Genomic DNA, 26,617 nt, shown 5'->3' on the forward strand with positions numbered 1-26,617 from the left:
TGTAACTGCGAGGCTTCAGCGCCACAAGCAGCGCAGAGCGACCGAGCGGGTGCCCGGCCACTCATCACACAAAGTGGGCGGGACCTCTGTGCTTCAGGGCGCAGGCGCGTCGGCCCGGGGCTACGCCCGCCTCCCACAGCCCCCTGGCCAATGGGAAGCGGTGGCCAGGAGCGCGCGCGACTTCAGTGGGTCGCTCAGCCTCCTCGGACCGCAAGGCAGCCCCGGGCGCGCGACGTCACCAAAGCGCGCCGGAAATGCGGGGTCTGCTGCGCGCCTCCCTCGGTGAGAGAAGGAAGTTGGCCTCAGAGCGGCCTGGGCCGTGTGGGCAAGGCCGCGCGCGGGTGGCGGCGGCGGCTTCTTCCACCAACTGAGGGTAACGCGATGGGAGACGAGATGGATGCCATGATCCCCGAGCGGGAGATGAAGGTCAGAGACTGGCCGGGGCCTCCCTCCCTTCCTTAGTCCCGGCGTTGCTTTGGAACCCGCGGAACCGTGCAGCGCGGGGGCCGGCTGTCCCGCTTCCCGCCTCCTGCTTGAACAGTTTGCCGCGTTCAGAGTTCTCGCCGGCGCGACCTGCTGTACTCTGCCGTGCGGCCGGCGCGATAGCCCCGCCGAATGCAGTTTCTCCGTCCCTTCCCGGTCTTGTGCGCGCCGCTTGAGTTACCCTAGTTACTTTCATGTGGCGGTCGGAGTCGTGGTAATAATGACTGTTTATTGAGCGTTCAGTGTGTGCCAGACACTGGGACTCACCACAGCGGCCGTATGAGTAGTTGTTCATAAAGAGGAGCACGGCGAGGCTGGGAAAGTAGCTTACCCACAGTCACGTTTGATAAAGGGGCTGAAATCTAGGTGGTTTTTTAAAGACCCTCTCTTGGACACTCACTGCACTACCTCTGTAAAACGGTCCACGCAGAGCCAGGGTTCATCACCCGTTCTACAAAACCTGTAGTAGAACGGAATAGGACTGTTTTGGTACTGGGAATCAGGGTACAGTCAGGAAACTGAAGAGAGGGGCAGGTGATCCAGATGACGGTTACGAGTGAGTTTCTGGAAGCTTTTAGGCGATTGAACCCGTCACTGAAGTTCCTTTAGGGAGTAGTAATCCATCCCATATTTAGAGTAGTGATTCTTCTTTGTCGAGAATGACGGGAGCGTGGTGGGAGTGGCGAGCCAACCAATGAGAGTGTGCCAGTTTCTCAGCTATGCTGGGGCAGAAGGAGAAAAAGGTTTCAGAACCACAGACTTGGACGATGACAGTCTCCCTTTGAGTTACTGATTATAGCAGAAAGAAATGCTTTCCTGTGCCTGTTCATCCCAGTGTCTCTTCACACCCCTGTGTTCATGACCCAAATAGGGTATTTAGGATTATCAGGATGAGAAGTACAAAAATACTGAAAATTTCATTCTACTCCTGTATGGTCTCATCTGGAAAGCTGTGAGTTTCTGGTCGCATTACTTATTTGGAATTAAGAAGAGTTGTTTGTTGTTTTTTTTTGTTTGTTTGTTTTTTAAAGGAGTATTTCAGTTCATCTTTTAGCACTTATGTGTAAAACACCAAATCTAAGGAAATTAGTATGTGGGGTGTGTTAGGGATCCTGTATGAAACACAAGTGTACAAAGATGAAAGTTGAGAAAGGCTGTCTTTGGCTTTTACCCTTTTGGAATGTAAGCAAAAGGGAATTCACCTTCTTTTTTACCAAAACCTTGACTTAAGATAGATTTGGAATTAAAGAACAGAATCAGCCATTTATGGTACAATTTAATACAGTGATTGGTAAACTTAGGGAATTCTTTTTTTTTTTTTAAGATTTTATTTATTTATTTGACAGAGAGAGAGAGATCACAAGTAGGGAGAGAGGGGGGAAGCAGGCTCCCTGCTGAGCAGAGAGTATGATGCGGGGCTTGATCCCAGCACCCTGGGATCATGACCTGAGCTGAAGGCAGAGGCTTTAACCCACTGAGCCACCCAGGTGCCCCTCTTTTTTTTTTTTTTTTAATATTTTATTTATTTATTTGACAGAGAGAGAGAGAGCGCAAGTAGGCAGAGAGGCAGGCAGAGAGAAAGGGGGAAGCAGGCTCTCTGCTGAACAAAGAGCCCAATGCGGGGCTCGATCCCAGGACCCTGAGATCATGACCCGAGCTGAAGGCAGAGGCTTAACCTACTGAGCCACCCAGGCACTCCAAACTTAGGGAATTCTTACTAAGAGGTGGTACACACTGAAAATTGTCTTTGAAAGCGTATAGGATATATTTATGGAAGACTGGGTGAGTCAGGCATTGATAGGAGGTTGGGGAAGGCTCCCGGGCCCTGAAGTGCTGAGGAGCATGAGTGTTGAAAGAAACAGGTCTGGGATTGAGGTGACCCTGGATGTTGCAGCAGTAATGATGCACTCTTGGGAGGAAAGCAGAGTGTTGTGAGGCTGCAGAGGTGGATGTGTCAGTCCATGCCTGGCCCTACAGCTTAGGGCTTTGGACTTGTGTTTAAATGTCCTCATACCATCTAGGTATGTTTACAGGTGTGGAATATTAAGAGATTGACTATACCTGCCCTTTTCTGTGATGGAATTTTGTTTAGTATTTAATGCACCTAAGCCAGTTCTTGGGATTTGGTTATCATCCTGGGATCATTATTTCCATGAATATATACATGTATTTGTTGAGTACTGCACTGGAAGTTCAGGCTAACAGTGTATTTGGGTGATGCTTTCTATATTTAACAACAGTTTGTTTGTGTTTTTAAAGATTGTATTTATTTATTGGACAGATCCCAGCAAGGGGAGCAGCAGGCAGAGGGAGAGAGAGAAGCAGTCTCGCCGAGCAGGGAGCCCGATGTGGGGCTTGATCGTAGGACCCTGGGACCACGACCCAAGTTAAAGGCAGACACTTAACAACTGAGCCACCCAGGCACCCCGTTAACCACAGTTATTAAGCACCACTCTGAGTCACAAGACCCAGAAAATAGGTTGAAATACCATGAAATAGGACAAGATTATGAATTAGAATGTGCAGCACATGTGGTGGTTAGGACAATAAAGTAGGAGTTCAGAAAAGGAAAGTTCAGTGTGAGCTGGATTAGTTAAGGAAGACTTCATGAAAGAAGTTTTAAAACTTTATTTCATTCAGTCGACATTAATAAGCCCTGTGCCAGGTACCACAGTGGGCACAGAAAGCTTAAAAACTACTGAGCCACACATCCCTTGGTCTCAGGGTAATATTCATTTTGTTATACTGGAATTAGGTCTATTGGAATATAATGACAAACATGATTTAATTTCCTCTTTTCCCTGAATTGATCTTGGTTTCTTCCCTCAACAGGATTTTCAGTTTAGAGCACTGAAGAAGGTGAGAATCTTTGACTCGCCTGAGGAGTTGCCCAAGGAACGCTCGAGTCTGCTTGCCGTGTCCAACAAATACGGCCTGGTCTTTGCTGGTGGAGCCAGTGGGTTGCAGATTTTTCCTACGAAAAATCTTCTGATTCAAAATAAACCTGGTGATGATCCCAATAAGATAGGTACGTTAATTTTGTTGCATGGTAGAGAGAGAGGTGTAGTGAAGTGCTAATGTGGTGTCCTTTCCCAGAAGTCATTCTAGTATATAAATTAAAGCTGCCGTTACTCTTCCCGTGGATCCCTCAGAGGAGTAAGTTCCAGGTGGGATGCTGGAAGCCTTTCTGGCTGTTCTCTTTGGTCCTTGGATGAGTTGTTCCTCTGAACTCAGAGGGAAGAAGAATTGACCGTTCTACCGTGCTTTTATTTTTGCTCAGTTGAACCTGGGTTCGGGATGCCTAGGAGAAGGGTTTTGTTGCCTGGCATTTTAGTTTGCGCAGTAGTACCATCCAAACATATAGGAAACGTCGTTGCAAAAATATGGGTACAGGACGTTATTGTTAATGAGGGCAGCAGCCACAGTTTGCCTAGGTCATATGGGGAAGAGTCTGGGAAATCTAATGCATCACTGTCCATCTGTAAGAAAGCTAAGATTTAGCAGCATGAGCAGGTATCAAAGTGTGCTCGTATGTTTCTGTAGATGTGAAAATTGTTTCACACAGACCTGGATAAAGGGTTTGTGGCTTATGCTTCTGCTTTGTCTTTTTTTATGTTTTCTTAGTTGATAAAGTTCAAAGTTTGCTGGTTCCTATGAAATTCCCGATACACCACCTGGCCCTGAGCTGTGATAACCTCACACTCTCCGTGTGCATGATGTCCAGTGAATATGGTTCCATTATCGCTTTTTTTGATGTTCGCACGTTTTCAAATGAGGTGAGCTACTGGCAAACTGTAATGTCAACGTGAGACCTAAAAAGATCTTCTGGTGTTGAATCATAACCTAGAATTTCCTGGGTTGACCGTTGGAGTCGTTTTGTAGATTAAAGTATGGGTTTAATTGTAGGATCATAGATCCTTGAGATAGAAGGGACTTCAAGAAATTCTTTCATAACATCTGCCCCAGGGTGTTTTGTCTCATTTACAAATGAGACACCCAGAGCCCAGGGATCCTTAGGTGGCTAGCCCAAGGCTGTAGAATTAATAGTAACGTCAGAAATTCCTACATCCTGGGTCTCTGACCACTTCTGGTAGTGTTCTTCCATTCCAAGCAGTTTCATAATGAAAACTGTCACTAATTTGAGTGTTTATCCTGACTGTCTGCCAGGCCCTGTGCTTTATATGCCTTATCCTCAGTCATACGTACCATGGCCTCACAACGTATGTGCTATTATCTTCATTTTATAGATGGAGAGGCAGGCCCAAATAATTTAAACATCCAAGGACCCAACACTATTAGGAAGCAGAGCCAAGATTTTAATGTTAATATTTGCTCTTTACTGATTAATTTACATTTGTGTATTCCCCTGCCGGGAGTCCCTCCAGTGTGCTGAAATAATTGACTGCCATTTTTCAGAGTTGTGTTGAAATTGTCTACAACAAATAGACTGTTGTGTAGAGCTCATTTATTTTTGGTCGTGGAGAAAAGTGAACTGTAATTTGAGAAAACTTGCACGTTCGATGATTTTCCTCCATTAAATGTCTATGTGTTTATTAATTTATCGATTTATTTTTGCTTCTGGGCATTTGTTTTAAAAGGCCAAACAGCAAAAACGCCCATTTGCGTATCACAAGCTTTTGAAAGATGCAGGAGGCATGGTGATCGATATGAAGTGGAACCCCACTGTTCCCTCCATGACGGCAGTTTGTCTGGCCGATGGCAGTATTGCTGTCCTGCAAATCACAGAAACAGTGAAAGTGTGTGCGACTCTCCCTTCTACAGTGGCAGTAACATCTGGTGGGTAATAAAGGCTTTCACTCCGTAACATACAGTAATGGTAATCTACTTAAAAATTAATTCCTGGAAATAAACGCAAATGGGGTTTTTCGTTTTATATGTAGTTGTCTGGTAGAAATGGAGAGCATTGTTTATTTCCATAGTGAATGTTTGAAGCCATGCAGCAGTGATTTAACTTGGATGTGTGTGGCTTTTCTGGGGAAAGAGATCTTTTGGTACACCTGGTTTAGAGATGTGTTTTTGAGAGTGATTGTTTCTGGATCCACAAGGGCGGTGGAGAGTACACTGAAAAGCATGGGAAAAGCACTACAAATACCGAGTATGAGTAAGAGAATGATTTCTCGATACTCGAAAACCTCTATTCTCCTTCTTTAAAGATAATAGGGTTTTCTGTACTTTCCCGCTTTCTGGACGACACTTCATTGAAAAAACATTTTTAGAAGTTGATTTAATGGCCCAGTGATAAGTCGTCATTGGTTTGTATTGTCAAAATGATTTTTTTTTTTTTTAAATTTTGCCAAGTAAGGATGATCCTACAGCCTTCCGTGGACTGACAGAGGATCATGAAGTGGTGATTATATGGCTGTTTCAGTACAGACCTCACTGGTTTGCTCCATTCTCTTCAGTTCTTAACTGGCAGCATTTTCTTCTTTGCTCAGTGTGCTGGAGCCCCAAAGGAAAGCAGCTGGCAGTGGGGAAGCAGAATGGAACTGTGGTCCAGTATCTTCCCGTAAGTCTTGCCTTGGACTTCAGGCCTTTTCTTAAGTTACCCACTGTTTTTTGGGGATGGTTTGGGGGTTCACTGGTGTTCTTTTCTGTTTAGATATAATGTATGCTCACTGCAGCAAATTGATCAGTAAACAAGGAAATGCGGGAAAGGATGGAACTCTTCTTTTCTATCCCATAGTCCTTCCAGGGGCACGCTCTGTGTTCTATTTAGTGACAGCCTCCAGACTTTTCTGGATGCTTAGACAAATAGTCTGTGTATGGATGTGTTACTAAACATCTGCCGTACACACTGATCATACCCTACACAGTGTTCTCTAACTTGGTGTTCCCAGTTCATTCCATAAAAACATCCCATCAAAGCAGTTAAAGCATAACACTATTTGTCTGCTAGCTGAGCCCATCTGAAAGGTTCAGTTTCTCCAACTATAGGCACCCAAGACAGTGGACGCCCCTGTCACTCTTGTCATCCTCTCCCGGTGGTCTTCTTGAGATAATAGTCACAGATATTCTTCAGTATAAATTGGCAAAGAATCCATGTATGTTCATTCAAGCCTGGATGGAAAGGAGGGGTCCACAGGCAGTACCAAGGCCTGCGCTGCTGTGCATTCCTCCTCTAGAGACCGTTCTCTGTGGGTGTAAAGCAGGGAATGTAGTGGTGTGCATTTGACATTAAGGTTTTATTTCTTGTTATTGCAAAAAGTGGTTATATGAAATTTGGTACATATTCTTCTAGGGCATTAGCCTGTCAGAAGATAATTGGCTTAATTTTATTGGTTTTCTCTTGTCCTTTTTTGTCTTAAACGTCATACTTGACTTTTTTTTCTTGACGTCTTTTTTCCAGTGTATTATATATAGAACTGCTTCATTGTTTTTGAATGACTGCATAGTAGTCCACTGTGTGAATATACCATAACTTACTTCTCTGTTCCAGTACTGGTGGCTGGCTGTGTCAGTGTGGGTGGCTTTGCTGAGATACAAAGTATTGGCTTGAGCATCCTCTCTCTCTACGCCTGAACACATTTATGGGAGATTTCAGGAGGGCAGGATCCTGGATGTCGTCATTCACTCTTCCCTGTGTTCAGTCTCTCCTGGCTGGGAAGACGAAACAGTAGTTTCTGGGGGGAACGGGTTGGATTTGACAGAATTTCATTGGTTCAGGTTTATTTATTTGACACTCCCCACCCCCCCCATCTCTTTCAGACTTTGCAGGAAAAAAAAGTCATCCCTTGCCCACCGTTTTATGAGTCGGATCATCCTGTCAGAGGTAACCCATCTGCTTTTCTTACTGAGTCGACCTCTGATGCGGTGACAGTGTTGCAGAAATTTCACATCGTGTGATGCGGCTAAGTGCCCATTCAGGAAACTGTTAGCACCTGCTGCGTGAACACTCCCATTATTACAGTTAGCTAATTAATTCAGCTAACAGTCATCCTCTCTTAGACACCTCTGTCTTGTGGTAAATAACAGTAAGTGGATCCTGATTTTTTTATTAGGATTTGTTCAAAATTTGCCCTCCTTGCAATCCGCCAGAAAAAAAAAAATACTACTTTGGGAGGAATTTGGGCTTCTTGAATTCTTTGTATTTGTGAATTGTGTTTAGTCAGTAAAATCTGGACCTTTGTTAAAACTACAGCACTCTGATTTTTTTTATCCATAGGCTGTTAATTTTTTAACATACAGGAACTACTCCAAATAGGATACTTTATCAGAGTTTTTGTGTTTTAGTTCTGGATGTGTTGTGGATTGGCACTTACGTCTTCACAATCGTATATGCTGCTGCAGATGGGACCTTGGAAACGTCTCCAGATGTGGTGATGGCTCTCCTCCCGGTATGTGTATGAAAGGGACATCTTTGTCCTTTGAGAATCATAGAGGTCCTCTAATAAAGTTCAAGGCCTTGGGTTCAGTTTCCCTTTTATGCTGGCAGGGTTAGTACAACTTCAAGTGTAAAACTTAAATGCTGTATCATTGGCCCCGGGGGCCAAAATTATGGTGTCTGCTTACAGCATATTCTCCTGTTTAGTCATAAGGTGAAAATAATCCTAAAAGTTAACTTTTGCTTATGCTAGAAGCTGGGAGTCCTGGTAGATGTTAACCTGATAGATTTTAGGAAAGCAAGAAAACACCTTAATTTTTTTTTTTTTTAAGATTTTTAAAAAATTTTTTTATCTGGGACAGAGAGCAGAGCGAGTAAAAGAGAACACGAGTGAGGGGGAGGGGCAGAAGGCGAGGGAGAAACAGACTCCCCGCTGACCAGGGAGCCCAAGGTGGGGCTCAATCCCAGGACCCTGGGATCATGACTGAGCTGAAGGCACAAACTCAATTGACTGAGCCACCTAGGTGCTCCAACACCTTGATTTTTAAAATTCTCTCACTTATTTATGTTTATCTGATGTTTATCAGATGCCTGCAGCGCGCCAGGCACTGCTTTATACAGCGGTGACTGCGGCAGAGTCCTTGCTTTTGCGGATCTGACATTCTGATGAGTGTGCTAGTCAGCAAATAAGTGTAGATCAAGGATTGAGAAGGGCGATGGAGGAAACGGCAAAGGGTACGGGGCAGATGATGACAAGGGACGGATGACAGAGGTGAGGTGTGCATTGGATGCTCAAGGAGCTGTTGGAGCAGAGAGTGGAATGACCTAAGTCATTTTGAAATGAATGAGTCATTTTGGAAACCGGGAAGAACATCAGTAACAAGATCTATGAAATGTTACTAAATTGCAGGGACATTTTAAAAAAAAAACAAATGAGGTAGAGCTTGTATTTTCAAATCACTATTGGTTCTCAAGGTCCAAAAAAACATTTACAAATACATAAACAAATGTCTAAATGTAACAAAAGTGGGAGTTGCACGAGTTACTCTGTCTTGCAACCTTGTTTTACTTAGTGGGAAATTGTAAGCATCTTTCTAAGTTGGTGAATACAATCTGTATCTGGCTTTTTGGACAGATCATTTACTTGGTTCCTTCACTGTTGGATGCTCACATTGTTTTCAGTGTTCTCCTGTTCTAAGGAATACCACGATGTGTTCTTTTATGTGCATTTTATGCAATTATGTTTATTTTTTAGGATAAATACCTAGGAATGAGTTTGCTTGAGTGGTAGATGCTGAGCTTTGCCAAAGCGTCTTTTACAAAAGTTGTGGCTGTTTATACATCTCCCACCAGCAGTTGCCCCACATATGTATCAAGATGCAGTGGTACCATTTTTAATCTTTGCCAGTGACATATAGAAAAGGGCCTTGTTTTTATTAAGTCTTGGGTTCCTGATAATGTTGAACTTTCAAAATAATGTTTATAGAGGTCCTTATTTCAAGAGCTCATAAAAATTTCCTATTCCCAGGGATAATATTAGCTCTGGTGTTTATGGACTCTTTCTTAGGTTCCGTGTCTTGGGCTAGAGGCTTTACATGTATCATTTTGTTCCACACTTAAGACAGCCTGTGAAGTAGTTCAGCAGGCCCACCACAGACGTGAGAAAACTGTATCAGACAGGCTGAGCAATCTGTCTGTGCCGGTCCCACGGTCAGAAAGTGACAGTTGGAGTCCAGTTCGGTCAGCGGCCAGCATTCAAATTGCCCAGCTACTCGCCTCTGCCTTTCTAGTGTGTTGTGTGTTCGGACATAGGTTTTTGAGGGAATTTTCTCATAAAACATAAGTGGTTTTCTTTTTCGAGATCCTTATCTGTGTAGAATTAAAGAAAAATTGCACGTGGGATTTTTTTTTGTGTGTGTTCTCCTTCTGTTTATTGTAGAAAAAAGAAGAAAAGCACCCAGAGATCTTTGTGAACTTCATGGAGCCCTGCTATGGCAGCTGCACGGAGCGGCAGCACCACTACTACCTCAGCCACATCGAAGAGTGGTGAGCTGGGAGCCAGCAGGGCCGCCTCCCCTCTCTGTCGGGTCCCACCCACAGTGCTGTGTTCCAACTTCACAATTCGTTTCTTTTCTTCTTTAAGATTTTATTTATTTACTTGAGATAGAGCGAGCAAGAGAGCAGGAGTAAGGGAGCAGAGGGAGCAGGAGAAGCAGGCTGTGGGACTCGATCCCAGGACCCCAGGATCAGGACCTGAGCCAGAGGCACACACCCAATCGACCGAGCCACTCAGGCACCCCTAAAATTCTTTCCTGTAGGAAAGGAGAACGGAGAATTGAGATGAACATTGATCATATTTTCCTCTGACGCTGGATAACTCCTCTCTGACTAATTCCGTTTTCCGAATCTTAAATTACCTAGATCGAATGCTTAATAATCTTAAAAACCCTCTTTTCTCAATAACCCCAGTGAAGACTTAGGACAATACTGATATTTAAGGAACATATTAAAGTTTTCTCTCTGACAAAGGCAGGGCAAGGGGTCATGGGGGATAGGGAGGCAAAAAATGAAACAAGATGGGATCTGGAGGGAGCCAAACCATAGGAGACTTAATCTCATGAAACAAGCTGAGGGTTGCTGGGAAGTGGAGGGGGTATGGAGAGGGTGGTTGGGTGATGGACATTGGGGAGGGCATGTGCTATGGTGAGTGCTGTGAGATGTATAAGCCTGACGATTCACAGACATGTACCCCTGGAGCAAATAACACATTACGTGTTAATAAAAAAAAAAAGTTTTCCTCTGAGAGCAAAAGCTTTCCCTTGATAGATGGATAGCTAGAAGCAAAGCTTTTTTCTGAAAATTCACCAGATTATTCTGTTTACAGGGTAGTAGATTATTGGAAATTCTGACTTGATCTTGTCATGTCTCTGACCTTCCATTTAACGGTCTTCCGCTTTTCTTCCTTGAAGGGATTTAGTGCTGGCTGCGTCTGCGGCTTCAACAGAAGTCAGTATCCTTGCTCGACAGGCAGATCAGGTAAATTTCACTCTTTCATCGCTTTTTTGGGATACTTTTCTGAGAAAGATTCTGGAGGGAGTTAACTCGTGGAGAAGGTTTAGATGAAGCCTGCTCCGTTTGGATGAGTTTCTGGGTGAGAACAAAGCTGACGCTTGGCTGATGTGACAGAATGCTTTGGGCCAGGTGGCTTGGATATCGTGTTGGACAGATGTGGGTTTCAGACCCAGCAGCTCCTGCACTGTCATAAAAAACCCTTCTTTCCTTTCCAGATCCACTCACAATCTGTGGGAAAACATACGATATAATCAGCTTCCCCCAGGAGCACATCTGGGTGTATAGGAGGGTTTTTTTGCCTTGGTCTGTTTTACCGTCTCTATTTTCTTCCTGTTGCTTGAACCTGCCCCTCTGGTCAGTCACCTCTAACCCATCCTTGATGAATGGAGAGAAACATGCAGATCGTACCAAATTGTGACTCAGCAGCAATACTTTGTAGTTCACTTTGAAAAACCACCAGAGAGCTAAAAGCACTTGTGTGTGTAAGCGCCACCTCCTTTCTCAAACTCTGTCCTCCTTGCAGACTGGAGTCGGGCTGAGGTGATGGTGGTAAGCCATCCTAAACCTAGGTAGGTCATGCAGAGTGACCACAGAAGGATGTGGTAAAAGGGAAGTTTTTCTTCCTTTTTTTTTTTTCTTTAAGATTTATTTATCTTAGAGAGAGTGCATGTGCATTAGTGCAGGGGGGAGGGGCAGAGGGAGAAACTCAGGCCGACTCGTGCAGAGCCCAATGCAGGGGTCCGTCCCACAATCCCAAGATCGTGACCTGAGCCGAAACCGAGAGTCAGGCGTGTAACTGACTGCCCCACCCAGGTGCCTGGGGAAACTTCTTAAAATGCTGCCTTGAGTTTAAAGACGTTGTGTGCACCCCTCACACAGAGACTTATGCCTCTCCAACCATTCGGGATTTATCCCTCATTCTCTGGGTGGCTAGGCAGTCCGCTGTAAGTGCGTGGCTCTCTTAGTGTTTAAGATGGTCCACTTTGGGGTCACAGGCCAGAGTTCAGCGGTCTGGTGTGAAGTTTTAGATTGTCTTTAGTAACGGTTTTCTAAGAACACAACTATTTTATGTTCTGAGACATTTAAAACATACTTGTATATTTGTTTCCTATCAGGATGATTTATGTATGTGGCTAAAAAAATCCAATAGTAGAAAGCGCTTATAAATGAAAAGATTACCCCTGCCCTACCCCATCCTTATCCAAACCTATTTAGAGGGGACCTTTTTTAACTTGTGGATTTTTACCTTTTTTTTTAAAAGATTTTATTTCTTTGAGAGAGAGAACATGAGAGAGAGGGGGAGGAAGCATGAGTAGGGTGTGAATGGGGGGGAAGGGCAGAAGGAGAGGGAGAAACAGGCTCCCCGCTGAGCAGGGCCCCCGATGCGGGGCTCCATCCCAGGATTCTGGGATCATGACCTGAGCCAAAGGCAGATGCTTAACCGAGTGAGCCACCCAGGTGCCCCATAAATTTTTACTTTTCAAGGTTACCTCCTTATCTCTCAGTTGGTTAAGTGTCTGACTCTTAATTTTTTTTTTTAAGATTTTATTTATTTATCTGACAGAGATCACAAGTAGGCAGAGAGGCAGGCAGAGAGGAAGGGAAGCAGGCTCCCCGCTGAGCAGAGAGCCCGATGCGGGGCTTGATTCCAGGACCCTGGGATCACGACCTGAGCCGAAGGCAGAAGCTTTAAGCCACTGAGCCACCCATGCGCCCTGACTCTTAATTTTGGCTCACATCATGATCTTAGGGTTGTGAGATCACGCCCCATGTAAAGCTCTGAGCTGGGCATGGAGTCTGCTTAAGATTCCCTCTCCCTCTCTGCACCTCTAAAAAAATAAATAATAGTCTGCTTCATCCCTAGTTAGTGATGATTGATTTTAGACCTTATTACCTGTTGTGGCAGGTGAGAATATAGCTCACATATGGCCCTTAAATCCTCATCTTTCCTCTCAGAGGGATTCTAGCACTGTCGTAGTTCCTTCTGTTGGTTTCCTTTGTATCTATAAGTAATGTTTTTTACTTTCATTTCTTATGGTGTCACCATACACAGTATCTCTTGACCTGCTTTGTGAGAGGAATACTTTCTCCCCCTTGCCTTTAACATACTTACCCCCACCTCCCAGCTGTTGCCATCTGCGGCTTGTCTTTTGCAAAATCGAAACTGGTACCATTTGTGTTCTGTTCTATAGTGATTGTAAAGTCTTTTTGATTTTGTCTATAGATGGTTTTTCAAAGTTGAAGTCAATTTTGTTTACGGTTTTCCGAATGCAACTATTACTCACAGTATAGCTAAGTCATGGGTATGATTATGTTCCCTTTCCTAAACAGCTTTTTGCTTTTCTGTTATTCATGGAGCATTATTCCCTTTTGATTCATGCTGGCCAATTTTGGTCCACACTGAAAGTTAAGTAAATAGAGTGATTTTTAAAAATCAAAAATCATTTATTTGCAGGAATACAGCCCATTCAAGCATAGACTTAAGCAGAAGGGGAGTTTATGGGAAAGAGTTAGTGGTTTCTCAAGGACCCCAAAGGCAGGAAGAGGGCCTGTGCGAGGAACTGATGCCAGGATCTGGGAAGACAAGAACTAAGGGTAACTCTCTCCATGGACGAGTGAGCGTAGGGCATCTGGCCAGCTTTATAAGCCACACTGCTCAAGACTACGGTAGCAGTCAACCGGAGTTCCTGGTACCAGTCCCACATTTCCAGGAGCAGCTAATAACTGGTTGGTGCAAGTATTAAATTCATCCGCCACTTTTAGGAATCTCCCTAGTTGGGGTGGATGGTACCTCGGAAAGTGTTCCTGATAGTGGTGATTTATTCACGAGGCATGGACTTGTTCTATGAGGAGCACATAGGTTTGGAAAATTTGGAAAATTAATGCCTCATGTGCTAGGATGCTCAGGGCTTTTAGACCATCTTCCCAGATTTCTGAGTTGAGTCAACACATTAAACCCAGTGACTTGTCTTTTCTTTTCTCCTCTTTGTACAATGGGAGAACCATTGCAGAGCTCTAACCAACATAGTGTTTTCATCTTCTACTACTTTTTTCCAGATTAATTGGGAATCTTGGCTCCTGGAGGATTCTAGTCGAGCTGAACTGCCTGTGACAGACAAGAGTGATGACTCGCTGCCTGTGGGAGTTGCCATCGACTATACTAACCAAGTGGAAATCACCATCAGTAAGTTTGGCCTGATGAAGCTCGTGCAGACGTGGTCTTCTTTCTGAGTTTGGTTGATATTTAAGTCCTGTTCTTCATGTTCGTGGTAGAATCTACTCTGCGGGGCACTTTTAACTTCTGTAGCTCGTTTCCACTTGAAGAATGATACAGAGTACGTCACGACGACATAGGATTAACTTGATGGACATTTATCGATAAGACAAAAGCCAGTCTGCGTGTGTGTGCGCACGCGCGCATATCTGTATGTGCTTTCGCATACGGGTGATATCTAGAACAGGGGTCTCATCCCCTGGTGGCCTTGCCCGGGAACAGCAGCACCCTAGTCCAGTCCTGCATAGCAGTGTTTAGTGTGACGACATGGGTCAGAGAATGGGGACCTCAAGCACTTGGCTTCCAAAGCGGGCCTGAGTGTGTCTTCTGAGTGTGTCTTCTCCCTGCTGGAGCGTGGCAGGGCTGCACACGTGCCGTGGAACACGGAGTCTCTGCTCTTCGGTGCTTCAGTGTAGAGCGGTGTGCTCGTGAGCACCACTAAGTTCCTTCCTGTCCTTTCCCTGGTCAGGTTATTGGGTCTCCTTAGTTCACTTACGCTGATTCTCTTCAGTCTTAATTGACAAAACACATGTTAGGATTCAGTGGTGAATGAATATGAGGTAGTTTGACTCACTTCTCTGTGCCCTTCTGTGTGTTTTGCAAAGTGAGTAGTCTGTCGCTTTTCTGCTAGGCCAGCCCCCTTCTAGACACGCCTGTCTCGGTCAGGGGAACATCTTGAACAGTGAGACACTCGTAAGACTCGCGGGAGCTTAGGGACAGTCACGGCCGCCTTAGTGTGCTGGAGCTTCCCTGCGGGGTCCGGCCAGACGGTGGCGGTCCATAACGGCAGGAGCTCCCTTTTAAGAGCCGGTGCTCGAGAGGCTACTCGGGTGAGAATCAGAACAGGTGGACTTGAACTACCGTTGGGGCGAGTCTGCTACACCCCTTTTCGCTTGGGGCGATCTTTCTCTTCCCGCCCAGTCACTTCATGGCTTGGCTCTTTTTTCACTTGCACTTTCTTTTTTTAACAGATGATGAGAAGACTCTCCCGCCTGCTCCAGTTCTGATGTTACTTTCAACAGATGGTGTGCTTTGTCCATTTTATATGATCAATCAAAATCCCGGGGTTAGGTCCCTCATGAAGACGCCGGAGAGGCTCTCTTTAGAAGGAGAGCGACAACCCAAGTCGTCAGGTACGTGCCTCTTCCTGCTCTGGCACAGAGGGAATACCAGGGGCTTGTTCCGGACCGTTGCCAAGGATGAACACTGTGTAAGGGACACATAGTGGTCCTCTTCATCGGGCCAGTCTGTCTTAATGAGGCTGGGACTAACTTTTCCTTGAGCACACGCACATTCTTGCATCCCCACAAGCTTTATTCTCCAACCTTTACTTTAGGGAAAAGGAAGTCCAGCCAGATGGATCCCATCAGGTCGTCTAGCAACAGTGTCCTGTTACAGCACCATGTGTTCTCTGGTCTGAATCCTACAGACATTTGTAGTCTTTGAGGGATTGTACATGTATGCGCTGAGCGCCGTGTAACTTAGGAATATCACATTCGTTGACAAAGCGCTTGTGGAATGTGTCACAAAAATGCACTCTATACTTTATTGTTTTTGCATGAGAAAAAATATGTACATAGGGAAAATACTAGAAAGGTGGATATTAAAATCTAAATAGTGGTTTTATCTGGTTGGTGAGAACATGGAGATTTTGTTTTTGTTTATATTTCATTTTAGGTTTCTTTTCCTCCTCTTTGAAAATATTGCTTAAGTAGTATATGTTTCTTGGAGGAAAATTAGAAAATACAAAATCATTTCGGAGCCCATCAGCCATCATCAGTAGCCGTAGTCAACATTTTTGGTACAGAGTCTTTATACACGTAAATGTGCCCATGCAGACGCTAACCTGTACTTCCACATTTTTCAGTGCTAGTGTATCACCTACGAAAACTAGGTATAAAACTTTTTAAAAGAGGATTGTTCCATATTTTAAAATTTCACCATTTTTCTTTTTGAATTCCATGACTATGTAACTGTCTCTGGCTAAAAAAAAAAAAATGTGTGGTGGGACCAGTTCTCTATCTAAGGAAAAGCATGTTGACCAGCCGGCTTGGGTAAAGCTGACATTATGTTTTCTTGCTGCTTCCCAGTGCAGTGCGTTGTTCATAAACAGAGCCGCTGAGACGCTTGGGCTCCTGCTGTTTGGCACTGTGAGCCCAGGAGGTAAACAGGGGACCAGGCAGACTCTGTATTAGCCTCGTGCTGGCGCGTCTCATCATCTGTAGCGTGGCCTCCGAGTTGTTTTTTTACTTGAAGCGCTCCTGAGTACCACCAGCTACACTCAGTTGCACGGTTGGTCTGTCTGTTCACAAGTAGTACACCCTGTGGGGGTGGGAGCCTGCGGGATGATGTTTGTTTCTGAGCACAGTTCAGTGTGGACTTTGCAACTAACCCATCAAACCCCCGAACACAAGGAGAGGCTAGTTTTATTTTTCGCCACTCCTAGAGAAAGCCCCGTCTTCTCTCACATGTGGTCCAAAGGAGGCAGCCGTGTTCAGATGAGAAGAGAGCCTCGGAAGGGAGAAAGTAGGCAGCTACCTGTAGCTAAAGCGGTCCAGGGAAATGTTAATGGTTCTGCCCATTTCCACGCTACAGCTCCATGGATGCTGGGCTGAATGAGCAGGGGGTTTTCATATGTTCAATTCTATTTTCAGTTAGGAACGTGCCCCTGATCTCTTTCGGGTCTGGCATATACTTTTCACATTGGTCTTTTGAATGTGTGTGGAACTGATGAACATCTGTATGTTTGTGTCTTTAAAAAAGTTAGCTGTCACTGGTTCCATATTGTGTGAAGGAAGTATTAACAATAAATTTGCTGGCATTTTTACACTGCCATAAAAGTGGCAATTTACTGGGGTCTTCTTTTTCAGAAGTGTTTTCGTACTTGTACCCTAAATCTTTCATTACTTTTGACATCGTGAAGGTCAATTGTCAGCTGAGGTAGTTTGGAAGAATCAAGACCCCGTGACTTAAATGTAATGATAAAAAATACTGCTTCCTTACTTTTTTTTTTTAATTATTTTTTTTTAAGATTTTATTTATTTATTTGAGAGAGAATGAGTGAGAGAGAGCATGAGAGAGGAGAAGGTCAGAGAGAGAAGCAGACTCCCCAAGGAGCTGGGAGCCCAATGCGGGACTCGATCCTAAAAGTCAGGGATCATGACCTGAGCTGAAGGCAGTCGTTCAACCAACTGAGCCACCCAGGCGCCAGCTTCCTTACTTATTTATTGACTTACTGAACTTGGCAAATTAAGAAGTTTATAGAAATTTTGGAATACAGGAAAATATTTAAACCTGCCCTTCCCTTCTAGTGTTTTTTTTCATAAACATCTTTCTTCGTAGTTGTAATCCTGTTGTATACATCTTTGGTGTTCATGCTTTTAAAATAAATTGTGTTTCTAGGTTCTTATGTCATCTTTGTGATTGATTTAAAAGCATGCTTACTATTCCATTGAGCATCTTTTAGAATTTGGGTTGTATTAAATGTCTTTTTCATGTTTCAGGTTATTCTTCTAGGCTTTATTCTTAGAAGTGGGATTACTGAGTCCATTTCTTAGGATTTTTTGAGACATAATGCCAAAGTGCTTTCTGAAAGGTTATGCTAAATTAGGTACCTGCTGGTGTAAAAGGTTTCAGGTTCATTTTTCCCTTCCAAACATAGGGATTATACGTATTTAAATTTTGATAATTTAGAGGACAATAAAAATATATGTCATTTTAATTTGCATTTCTTTGATGAGGCAGATTGAATGTATTTTATGAATTAAGTTCTTATATCAGAGTCTTGAAATTTCTTTATCTCAATTTATATGAGCTTTTTAAAAAAATATAAAACATATTTGCCACAGTTTTTTTAGTTCATTTACCTTTAAGTTATGTAACCATTTTTACTCAGTCAAATCTTAATCTTTTCCTTTTGTGTGTTTTTTTTTCTTTTGGTTACTTCTAAATTTCAAGTTATTAGACTCTTCAGTGACTCTTCACTTTTTGCCACGTTTGTATGGAGATGTACACATACATGTGCTTCTGCATGTGTAGACATCTTTAATTTATCTGGAATTGGTTTTAGTGACTATTATGAAGTGGAGGTCTGAATTAAAGTTTTTCCCTGATTTCTGTGAAATGTTGCAGAATGGTTTTCTTTTTCACTGTAACGTTGAGACATGCTTTTTTTTTATTCTGCCCGTGAAGTCCTATTAATCTAATGTCTTTCATGTCTTCTTTTTCCTTCAAAGTTTTGTCCATTTCACCGTGTGGAAAGTCCACATCCACCCCACTCCCCTCCGACTTTTTCTTTTAAGATTTTATTTATTTATTTATTTAGAGAGAGATCACAAGTAGGCAGAGCAGTAGGCAGAGGAGAGGGAGAGGCAGGCTCCCCGCTGAGCAGGGACCCTGATGTGGGCTTGATCGCAGGACCCTGAGATCATGACCTGAGCTGAAGGCAGACACTTCACCGACTGAGCCACCCAGGCGCCCCTCTCTCCCCCTCTGGTGAACTAGGTCTGTTCTTTCTGGCTTCCTTCTGCCACGAGCCCTTCTCAGTTGTTTTCTGTCCTGTGGACATCCGTTGTTACCGTGCTAACTTCTTCCTTCCTTTTTCTCCGTTTTGTCCACCACAGGGAGTACTCCCACTACCCCGACCTCGTCTCAAGCCCCACAGAAGCTCGACGCGCCAGCCCCTGCAGCCCCGGGTCCACCGGGTCCACCTTCGTCACTGTCTGCTCCCCCCTCCACCTTCTCTTTGCCTTCTGCTGTTGGGGCTCCTTCTGTGTTCTCCTTCGGCTCTTCGTCCTTGAAGTCACCTGCTGCTGTGCCGGGGGAGCCCCCTCCATATTCCAGCGGCTCGGGTGCGTCCGTCTTCTATTTCCCTCCTCCTTCTCAAGCCTCCCTAGCGCCCACCCCTGGAGCCTCTCCCATGATGTCATCCGCAGCCTCGTTCTCCTTCGGATCCTTGGGTTTTAAGCCTACCCTGGAAAGCACGCCGATGTCGAGTGCATCTGCTCCAAACATAGGACTGAAGACCGCCTTACCACCCTCAGTGGTCAAGGTCAACCTTAGCGAGAAGTAAGTAACACTTGAAGAAAGTCTACTGCTTTGGTGGCATGAGTAGAAATATCACGTGTTACTAGCTAGAAATTGAGTCCCTGTGAGTGAGGTTAGAAATAGATTTTCTCTTTTCTCCTGCCTTCCAGAGTAATAATGGCAAGTGGTAAGAATTTAAACAACGTAAAATGTTTGTGTTTAATCAGTGGTTGGAGTCCAGAAGAGTCTCTTAGAATTTTTTTAAATCATAAGAGGTTTATATTTATATGCTTGTTTTTGCTTTTTTAGATTTAAAATGTAGGAGATCCTCCTTATTTTTACTCATTATTTTATTTATTTATTTGTTTACTTTGAGAGGGAGAGCACCCATGCAGAGGGAGGGGGAATCCCACGCAGGCTCCATGCCCAGCACGGAGCCCCCTGCGGGGCTCGATCCCATGACCCCGAGATCATGACCTGAGCTGAAGTCAAGAGTCAGATGCTCAACCAGCTGAGCCACCCAGGCGCCCTGATATTCCTTATTTTTAAAAAAATGAAGCAATAAGGAATATACGTCCTAGAAGGGGAATGAATCTCTTGTGGTCCTTTTCCCCTTTACTCTCCGAGGCGCTTCGTGACAGCCACCACGATGGTCTGTGAAGTTGCCCCTGTGTCAGGTGACTCTCCTGCCCCACGGTCCTCAGGGGCCTCTCACTGCTGTTCCAGGACAGTCCAGACTCCGTAACGTGGTCCTTGCTTTCCTCCCCGTGGGGCTCCTGCCGGTTCCCTCAGATCCCATTTTTTTTTTACCACTTTCTCTGCTGCTCATGTTCTCCCCGCTAGCATGCAAGCCTGCGGGAAGCGATCCCAGCTCGCCCGCGCTCCCCTCTGCTGGCTCCTGTTGCCCCGGAGGCAGTGCTGGCTGTCTCCCCCCCCTCCCCCCCCCCTGCTGCCATTGTCACACAGCCACCTCTCACTGAAACGTCCCTGGCCAGTCAGCTCACCCTGGACATTTAGATTGTTTTTGGGCTTTTGCTCTGTAGGTGAAACTTAACTTTCCGTGCCCATAAATGTCCCAAAGACGGTGATCTGCTCCCCTCTGCCTTTCTCACTCCCCAGAGGACTGAGCGCCCCGAAGTGAGTTCTCAGTGATTTCCTCGGCAGAAGGACAATGCTGGCCTCTCCTAAGTTTATTGGAGCCCCCCGTCTCCTTTTTATTATTTTTTTTTAACTTGTCTTGATAAAAGAAAAATATTTCACGTCCTGATAGACTTCATTTCTCCCTCACGTTAGGTCTCGTTATTTGCATGGAGTAGTTTATTCCTCAGCGTGCAGAAGATAAGATAAAAGGTTTCCTTGGCAGCGTCCACCTTTTGTAAGAAATAGCTAAACGTTTCTGTCTCCCGAAGGCAAAAGCACAGGAGCAGGAAGTCCCCTCGGTGGCATTGCTCACGACCAGCGTGAAGGGGCCTCAGCGCGGGCGCTCCTCACGCAGTCGGGCTGCCGTTTCAGGTTCACTGCCGTGGCTCCCTCCACTCCTGCCATCAGCTCCCAGGGTGCACCCGCGACACTGCCGTTCCCCTCTGCCGCCAAGCCAGCTGCTTCTGGACCCCTCAGCCACCCCACGCCCCTCTCAGCACCACCCAGCTCCGTGTCCAAGTCCTCAGTCTCTCCCTCGGCATCAGGTATGATTTTAAGCAAACTGCTCCAGAGCTCAGCCCTGAGTTCTTAACGTCTGTGTGTTTCAGTTGTTAGGAACCCTCGCCCCCGTAGTCAGACGAGACCATTTGTTCTTGCTTCCTGTGTCTCATGCTGGTGAGCTATGACTGTCGTACTCTCCGCAGTGAGGATTGCCGCGACCCGGGTGCTGCCACGCTTGGCTCTCCCGACATTTCTCATGGAGCTAAGCGTACCTGATGATTCAAAAGGAAGTCTCTTGTTGCGTGCCATCTGTCTTCATGTGCAGCCTGCCCTACGTGAAGGGCAGTTACAGAACAATACAGAAAGTTCCGTAGACGAGGGAGGGCTGCAGTACTCATAGGCTTATTGCTTCTGATGGCTGACTGTGATTTTCACACTCAGCCCTACTGTGAGCAAGTCTCTACTAAATGACGATTATAAGTGGAAATAGTTCTTATAACCAAGTTGGATCCAGGTGCATAGTATAACTCCATGAGCAAACGTACCTGGGTCTTTTTTCCCTTTCATACCTGCAGAAAGGTTGTGTAAACTGTGTAACAAAGACTGTGCCCTCCACCAAGACAACACTTGGTAACATTCTGCACCATTTGCTTTGTGTCTTCTTAGTATATATTTTTTTTCATTAAAATATTTGAGAGTTAATCACAGAGACTTCACCCCTAAACACGTAAGCACGTATCTCTTAAATACCGGGTTACGTGATATGTTATCACACTCAGGAAATGTAACCATAATCTAATCTGTAGCCCGTATTGACACTTGCACGGTTGTCCCAATAATGTTCTTTATGGCTTTTTTTCCTCCAGTCAAGGACCACATGTTCTATTCCAGTTTTTTCTCTTTAGTCTCAATGTCAAATATTTCTTTGCCATTCTCATCTTTCTCAGCATTGACATTCGTGGAGAGGTCAGGCCAGTAGTTTGGGAAGTCTTGCCTTAGTCTTTTCATATCTGTTTTCAGTGTAGGAGAGGAAACTTGAACTGTGATGTGCATACATGGTCTCCATTTCCACTGCTCACTACCAGGATCTCCACCCCCCACCCCATTGCCATTATTTAATTCTTACGGTTTGGAGGGTCCTGGGTTATTGGATTATAAGTCCATTGGCACTCTAGACTCCCTGGGGGATCCTATCCCTAATAGTTCAATCAGGCTCTCTGGAGGTGAGGTTTGGGTATGAGTTTGTGGTATAGTTGTTCTTTTAAAAAGCTCCTTAGGTGATTTTAATGTGCAAAAAAAGCAAGCCTTTTTCTAGAAGCTTCCAGGAGGGTCCTGAAGACCATGTGAGTTCTTACAAGGTAATGGGATTATTTACACTTTGTCCCCAGTTTCCAGATGTGCAACAGGAGTCTCTGGGGAGTCAGGATGGGCCGAATGGCCAGCCTCCGGGGCCTGCACAAAAATGCACATATCTGCTACTATCAGAGACTTTCCAGTTTTATCTGCTTTATAAAATAGGGTTTCACATCTAAAAATGTATCATGTGTTGTTTCATTATCTTGGATCAGTCCTGACAAACTGGATACCACTCTTGGTAACATAAATCATGGAAGGGAGGCCAGGGACACAGAGAAGCTTACTTTTTTAGATTTGAGGGAAGGACACCTATGCTGGGAGGCAAGAAATGCTCTCTGTTTTCACTGACCTCTTATTCCAGCAGGGCGGTCTACTCAGGGCAGCCCAGGCCCCGTGCCCTCAATGGTGCAGAAGTCACCCAGGATAACCCCTCCACTGGCCAAGTCAGGCTCTCCCCAGGTATGTTCAAACCCGCCTTATCGTGGTGTGTGTATTCATCTACTGTCCCGTCATGCGTGTTCTTTTTAAAGTGGGTTTCGTGGTTTAGAATTTATGCCTTCGAAATAGCACTTTGCGCTACGTGATGGGAGTTACTGAAGTCGGAGCTTGGAACGTTTGGAACGTTTGCTCCTAAACGCCATTTCTCTCAGCCCCAGCGTCTTAGTGCTGTTTTCTCTGCTGGTTCCTGAGCTTGTCGTGCTGTTGGCTTTGGTGTATTCTCTCTCTTTCTCTGAAAAGACTGTAGCGCCTGGTTTTTTTCCCTCTCATTCCCATAGTAACTGAGAAATCTGTCCAGTGCCGTCTTCTGTGCTTTCCATAACATCTCAGTTTATCCATAACATCTCAGTTTATTTGACTTAACTTTTTTATTGGCATGTAGTACACATGGGGAAAAAAGTATTTCCGTGCACCAGCTGAATACGCCTTGGTAACAACACTCAGCTCAGATCAAGAAATAGCACATTATGGGGTGCCTGGATGGCTCAGTGGGTTAAGCCTCTGCCTTTGGCTCAGGTCGTGATCGCAGGGTCCTGGGATCGAGCCCAGCATTGGGCTCTCTGCTCAGCAGGGGGCCTGCTCCCCCACCCCCACCCCGTCTCTCTCTGTCTGCCTCTCTGCCTACTTGTGATCCTCTCTCTGTCAAATAAGTAAATAAAATCTTAAAAAAAAAAAAAAAAAGAAATGGCACATTACCAGGACCCCAGAATTCTCCCTTACATGTGCCCTTTTTAATTATTCCCCTTGCCGAAGGGGGCTCCCTGCTATGATTTCTGACAGCAGAGCTTAGTTTGGCCAGTTCATACCTTCTCTAAAATGGAGTCACACTGTGTTTTCTTGTATCGGGCAGTTTGGCTCAACATTATGTTCTTGAGATTGATCCATATCATTGTGGCTGTGTGGAATTCATGGGGCGGCTATACTACAAGTGTTTATTCTACATCTGAAGAGCTTCCAGGTTGAAGTTTTTGCGAATAGCATTGTTGCGAGCATGCTAGTTGAGGTCAAGGTCTGGGGGTGAACATACATATGCATTTCTGTTGGGTGTAGGCTGAGGAGTGGCATTGCTGGGCCATAGATCAAACATGTATATTTCTTTTCAGTAAATGTCCACCGGGAGTATAAGAGAGTCGCCTGTTCCATATCCTCATCGGTCTTGCTATTTTTCGTTTCTTATTGTTATATTTTGCAGTTTTAATTAGTATTTCCCTGGTGACCACTAAAATTCAGCCTTTTTTCCATGTGATTTTGGCCATTTGAATCTCTTCTTTAATGAGCTGTCTGTTCTCAAGTCTTTAATCTGTTTTTCTATGGGGTTGTCTGTCTTCTTACAGATTTCTGTCAGAGTTTCTTATAATACAAATACATTCTCTGTGAATTGCTTTTTCATTCTGCTCGTGGTGTCTTTTGATGACAAGTTTTTAATATAGTTCAGTATACCACCTTTTCTTTTATGATTAGTGCTTTTTGTGTTCTGTTTTAGAAATTATTTCTGGTTCCAAGGTGTCAAAAAGATATTTTCCTGTGTTTTTCTAAAAGCTTTGTTATTTTCTTTTCATATTTAGATTTATAATTTGTCATCTCAGTTTATTACTATGATTTAACTTTGAGAGAATTTTATGTCACTTTCCCACTTGATTTGTGTGCCCTGGAGACCAGAGTCATGGTTTTTCCTTCTCTTGCCAACTGGCCTCATTCCTGCCCTCAGCATGGACCCCCACAGGGCACACAGTAAATGCCCACCTTATAGGTCTAGCTTTTGGCATAGTGCACAACACATGGTATTTATGAGATCAGTGTTTGCTGTTTGTTTGTGTTTTTTTTTTAAGATTTTTTTTTATTTATTTAACAGAGATAGAGAGAGATATCACAAGCAGGCAGAGAGGCAGGCAGAGAGAGCAGGAAGCAGGTTCCCTGCTGAGCAGAGAGCCGGATCCAGGACCCTGAGATCATGACCCCAGCCGAAGGCAGAGGCTTAACCCACTGAGCCACCCAGATGCCCCTAATGCTTGCTGTTTTAACGGTTGCTTATGCAGTCTACAAATCCTCTATATGGTAATTGCTGTAGGTATCCAATAATCTAAAGGCCATCTCAAGTTATAATGTCTCTACAGCAGAACTCTTGATTTCTGTCTCCTTCAGAACCTGTTTCAGGTGGTTTGCTCAAGCCCCAAACCCAGAAGGCATTCTGGATCCCGCTACTTAACAGAAGCTCCCCCTAATCCTTACTAGCAGAAGATCTTGTCAGCTGTATGCTGATGTGTCGTGTGTGTGTGTGTGTGTGTGTGTGTGTGTGTGTGTGTGGCATGACTCCACATCCGTTGCCCCCGTGAACGTCATATTTCAGGCCATTGTCGTCTCTTGCCTCGTTACCCTCCTGCCTGGTTTCCCTGTTTCTTCTCCCTCTCACTGACATCTGTGCTTGATTTAGCAGCAAGAGAGATCTTTTAAAATCCTAAATCAAAGAACAGACTCTCCCGGAGCTCCAACAGTAGTTTTCCAGCACCCTTAGAAAAATACCCAGGCTCCTTGGTTTAGTCATACACGACCTGCCCAGCCCTTTCCAGTTCCCTCCCTGACTTCCTCGGCCCACGTCTTCTCTGTCTCTCGGCCCCCACCATGCCAGAGCTCTTTCCTGCCTCGAGTTCTCTGCGCCTGCTCTTCTCGCTGCCTGCCAGGTGCTTCCCGTAGAACTTTCTGTAGCTTTCCGCAGCTTTCCACTTTATCTCAGACTCAGTTCAGAGACTGTGCTCAGTGAGGGTTTTCCAGGCCCCCTCCTCTCCACTCGTGCCCCCTTTCTCTTCTTAGGTTCCTGTTTACTTTTGATCTGTCACTGTCAGCAGCTAAAATGATCTGGCTGGTTTACTGCTTAGTCTGGGTAGAACGTAAGGACCGGCAGAGCAGAGACCTCTTCTGTGTTGTTCGCCTCTCTCCACTGTCTAGAACATGCCTTACAGCAAGTAGGTACTTGGTCAGTATGGGTTCAAAAGAAGGAGCAAGGGAGCAGTGACTGTATTGTGAGGGGGCGCTGAAGCTGCTGCTTCAACAGGGGCTGGGGACGCGTCTATCAACCTTGTGCCTTCCATTGCAGGCGAAATCACTTCAGCCTCCCGTTGCAGAGAAGCAGGGACACCAGTGGAAAGAGTCAGATCCCGTGATGGCTGGCATCGGGGAGGAGGTAAAGTCGTTCCTGCAGATTTTTTCCAGAAGTAGCCCTGACCATGAGACTGGAGTGGCTCTGAGTGCAGACCCGTGCATGACTGTTTTGTTCTGGCGTTCGGCCACGGTGCACCCTGGCGCCGTGTGCTGTGACGGCCCGGGAGCCGTGAGTTCAGCCCGTGGCCCTTCCTCTTTTCTGGCTCTTGCAGATCGCACACTTTCAGAAGGAGTTGGGAGAACTGAAAGCCCGGACTTCCAAAGCCTGTTTCCAAGTGGGTGCTTTGGAGGAGATGAAGATGCTGCGGATGGAGTCCGACGACCTGCACACCTTTCTCTCGGAGATCAAGGAGACCACGGAGGTCTGGGCTTGTACCGTTCTTCCTCATTCGAATTGTACTTTCAGAGTCGCTCTCCCAGCACTCCATTCTTCAGGGGCCCCAGTGTTGTTTTTTTAAGAAGGATGAGTAGTTTACCTAGGAACACCCAAGTTCAGATCCTATCTTCAGCACTTAACGAATTATGTGACTTTAGGCAAGTTAATGTAGCTACTCTAGGTTTTCGTTTTCTCATACAGAAAATGGACTATTAGTAGTTTCTACCCCCCTGACACATACCGGCCACTCTATAAAAGTCTCTTATAGTTACTAGCTTAGGTATATTTGAAAACTGACCATAGTTTATAATAAATTATTAGGTTATGGTAAAGGGTTAGGTTTAAGAGCGTATACGGTATAAAAATACCGTGTATTTATTGTTAATGGTATTTA

General features: G+C 45.0%; 1 protein-coding gene across 5 annotated transcripts in view; it reads left to right on the forward strand.

Annotated features, from left to right (window-relative positions):
- The first annotated feature begins 271 nt into the window (after positions 1–271).
- NUP214 (nucleoporin 214) overlaps positions 272–26,617 on the forward strand; it is a 98,282-nt gene continuing 71,936 nt past the window's right edge. For 2 of the 5 annotated variants that reach the window (XM_080819212.1, XM_080819214.1), the window contains exons 1-16: positions 272–426; positions 3,316–3,511; positions 4,108–4,259; positions 5,082–5,280; positions 5,940–6,010; positions 7,210–7,273; positions 7,735–7,838; positions 9,765–9,871; positions 10,795–10,861; positions 13,955–14,081; positions 15,143–15,304; positions 18,794–19,238; positions 20,709–20,881; positions 22,555–22,652; positions 25,783–25,869; positions 26,060–26,209. In XM_080819212.1, coding sequence (XP_080675338.1) covers positions 382–426; positions 3,316–3,511; positions 4,108–4,259; positions 5,082–5,280; positions 5,940–6,010; positions 7,210–7,273; positions 7,735–7,838; positions 9,765–9,871; positions 10,795–10,861; positions 13,955–14,081; positions 15,143–15,304; positions 18,794–19,238; positions 20,709–20,881; positions 22,555–22,652; positions 25,783–25,869; positions 26,060–26,209 — 2,247 coding nt within the window. In that variant the 5' untranslated portion in view covers positions 272–381. The remainder of the gene's footprint in view (positions 427–3,315; positions 3,512–4,107; positions 4,260–5,081; positions 5,281–5,939; positions 6,011–7,209; positions 7,274–7,734; positions 7,839–9,764; positions 9,872–10,794; positions 10,862–13,954; positions 14,082–15,142; positions 15,305–18,793; positions 19,239–20,708; positions 20,882–22,554; positions 22,653–25,782; positions 25,870–26,059; positions 26,210–26,617) is intronic. The other 3 variants (XM_080819215.1, XM_080819216.1, XM_080819213.1) reach the window with 3 other exon arrangements.

Source organism: Martes martes, assembly GCF_963455335.1.
Source record: "Martes martes genome assembly, chromosome: 12".
Lineage (NCBI taxonomy): Eukaryota > Metazoa > Chordata > Mammalia > Carnivora > Mustelidae > Martes > Martes martes.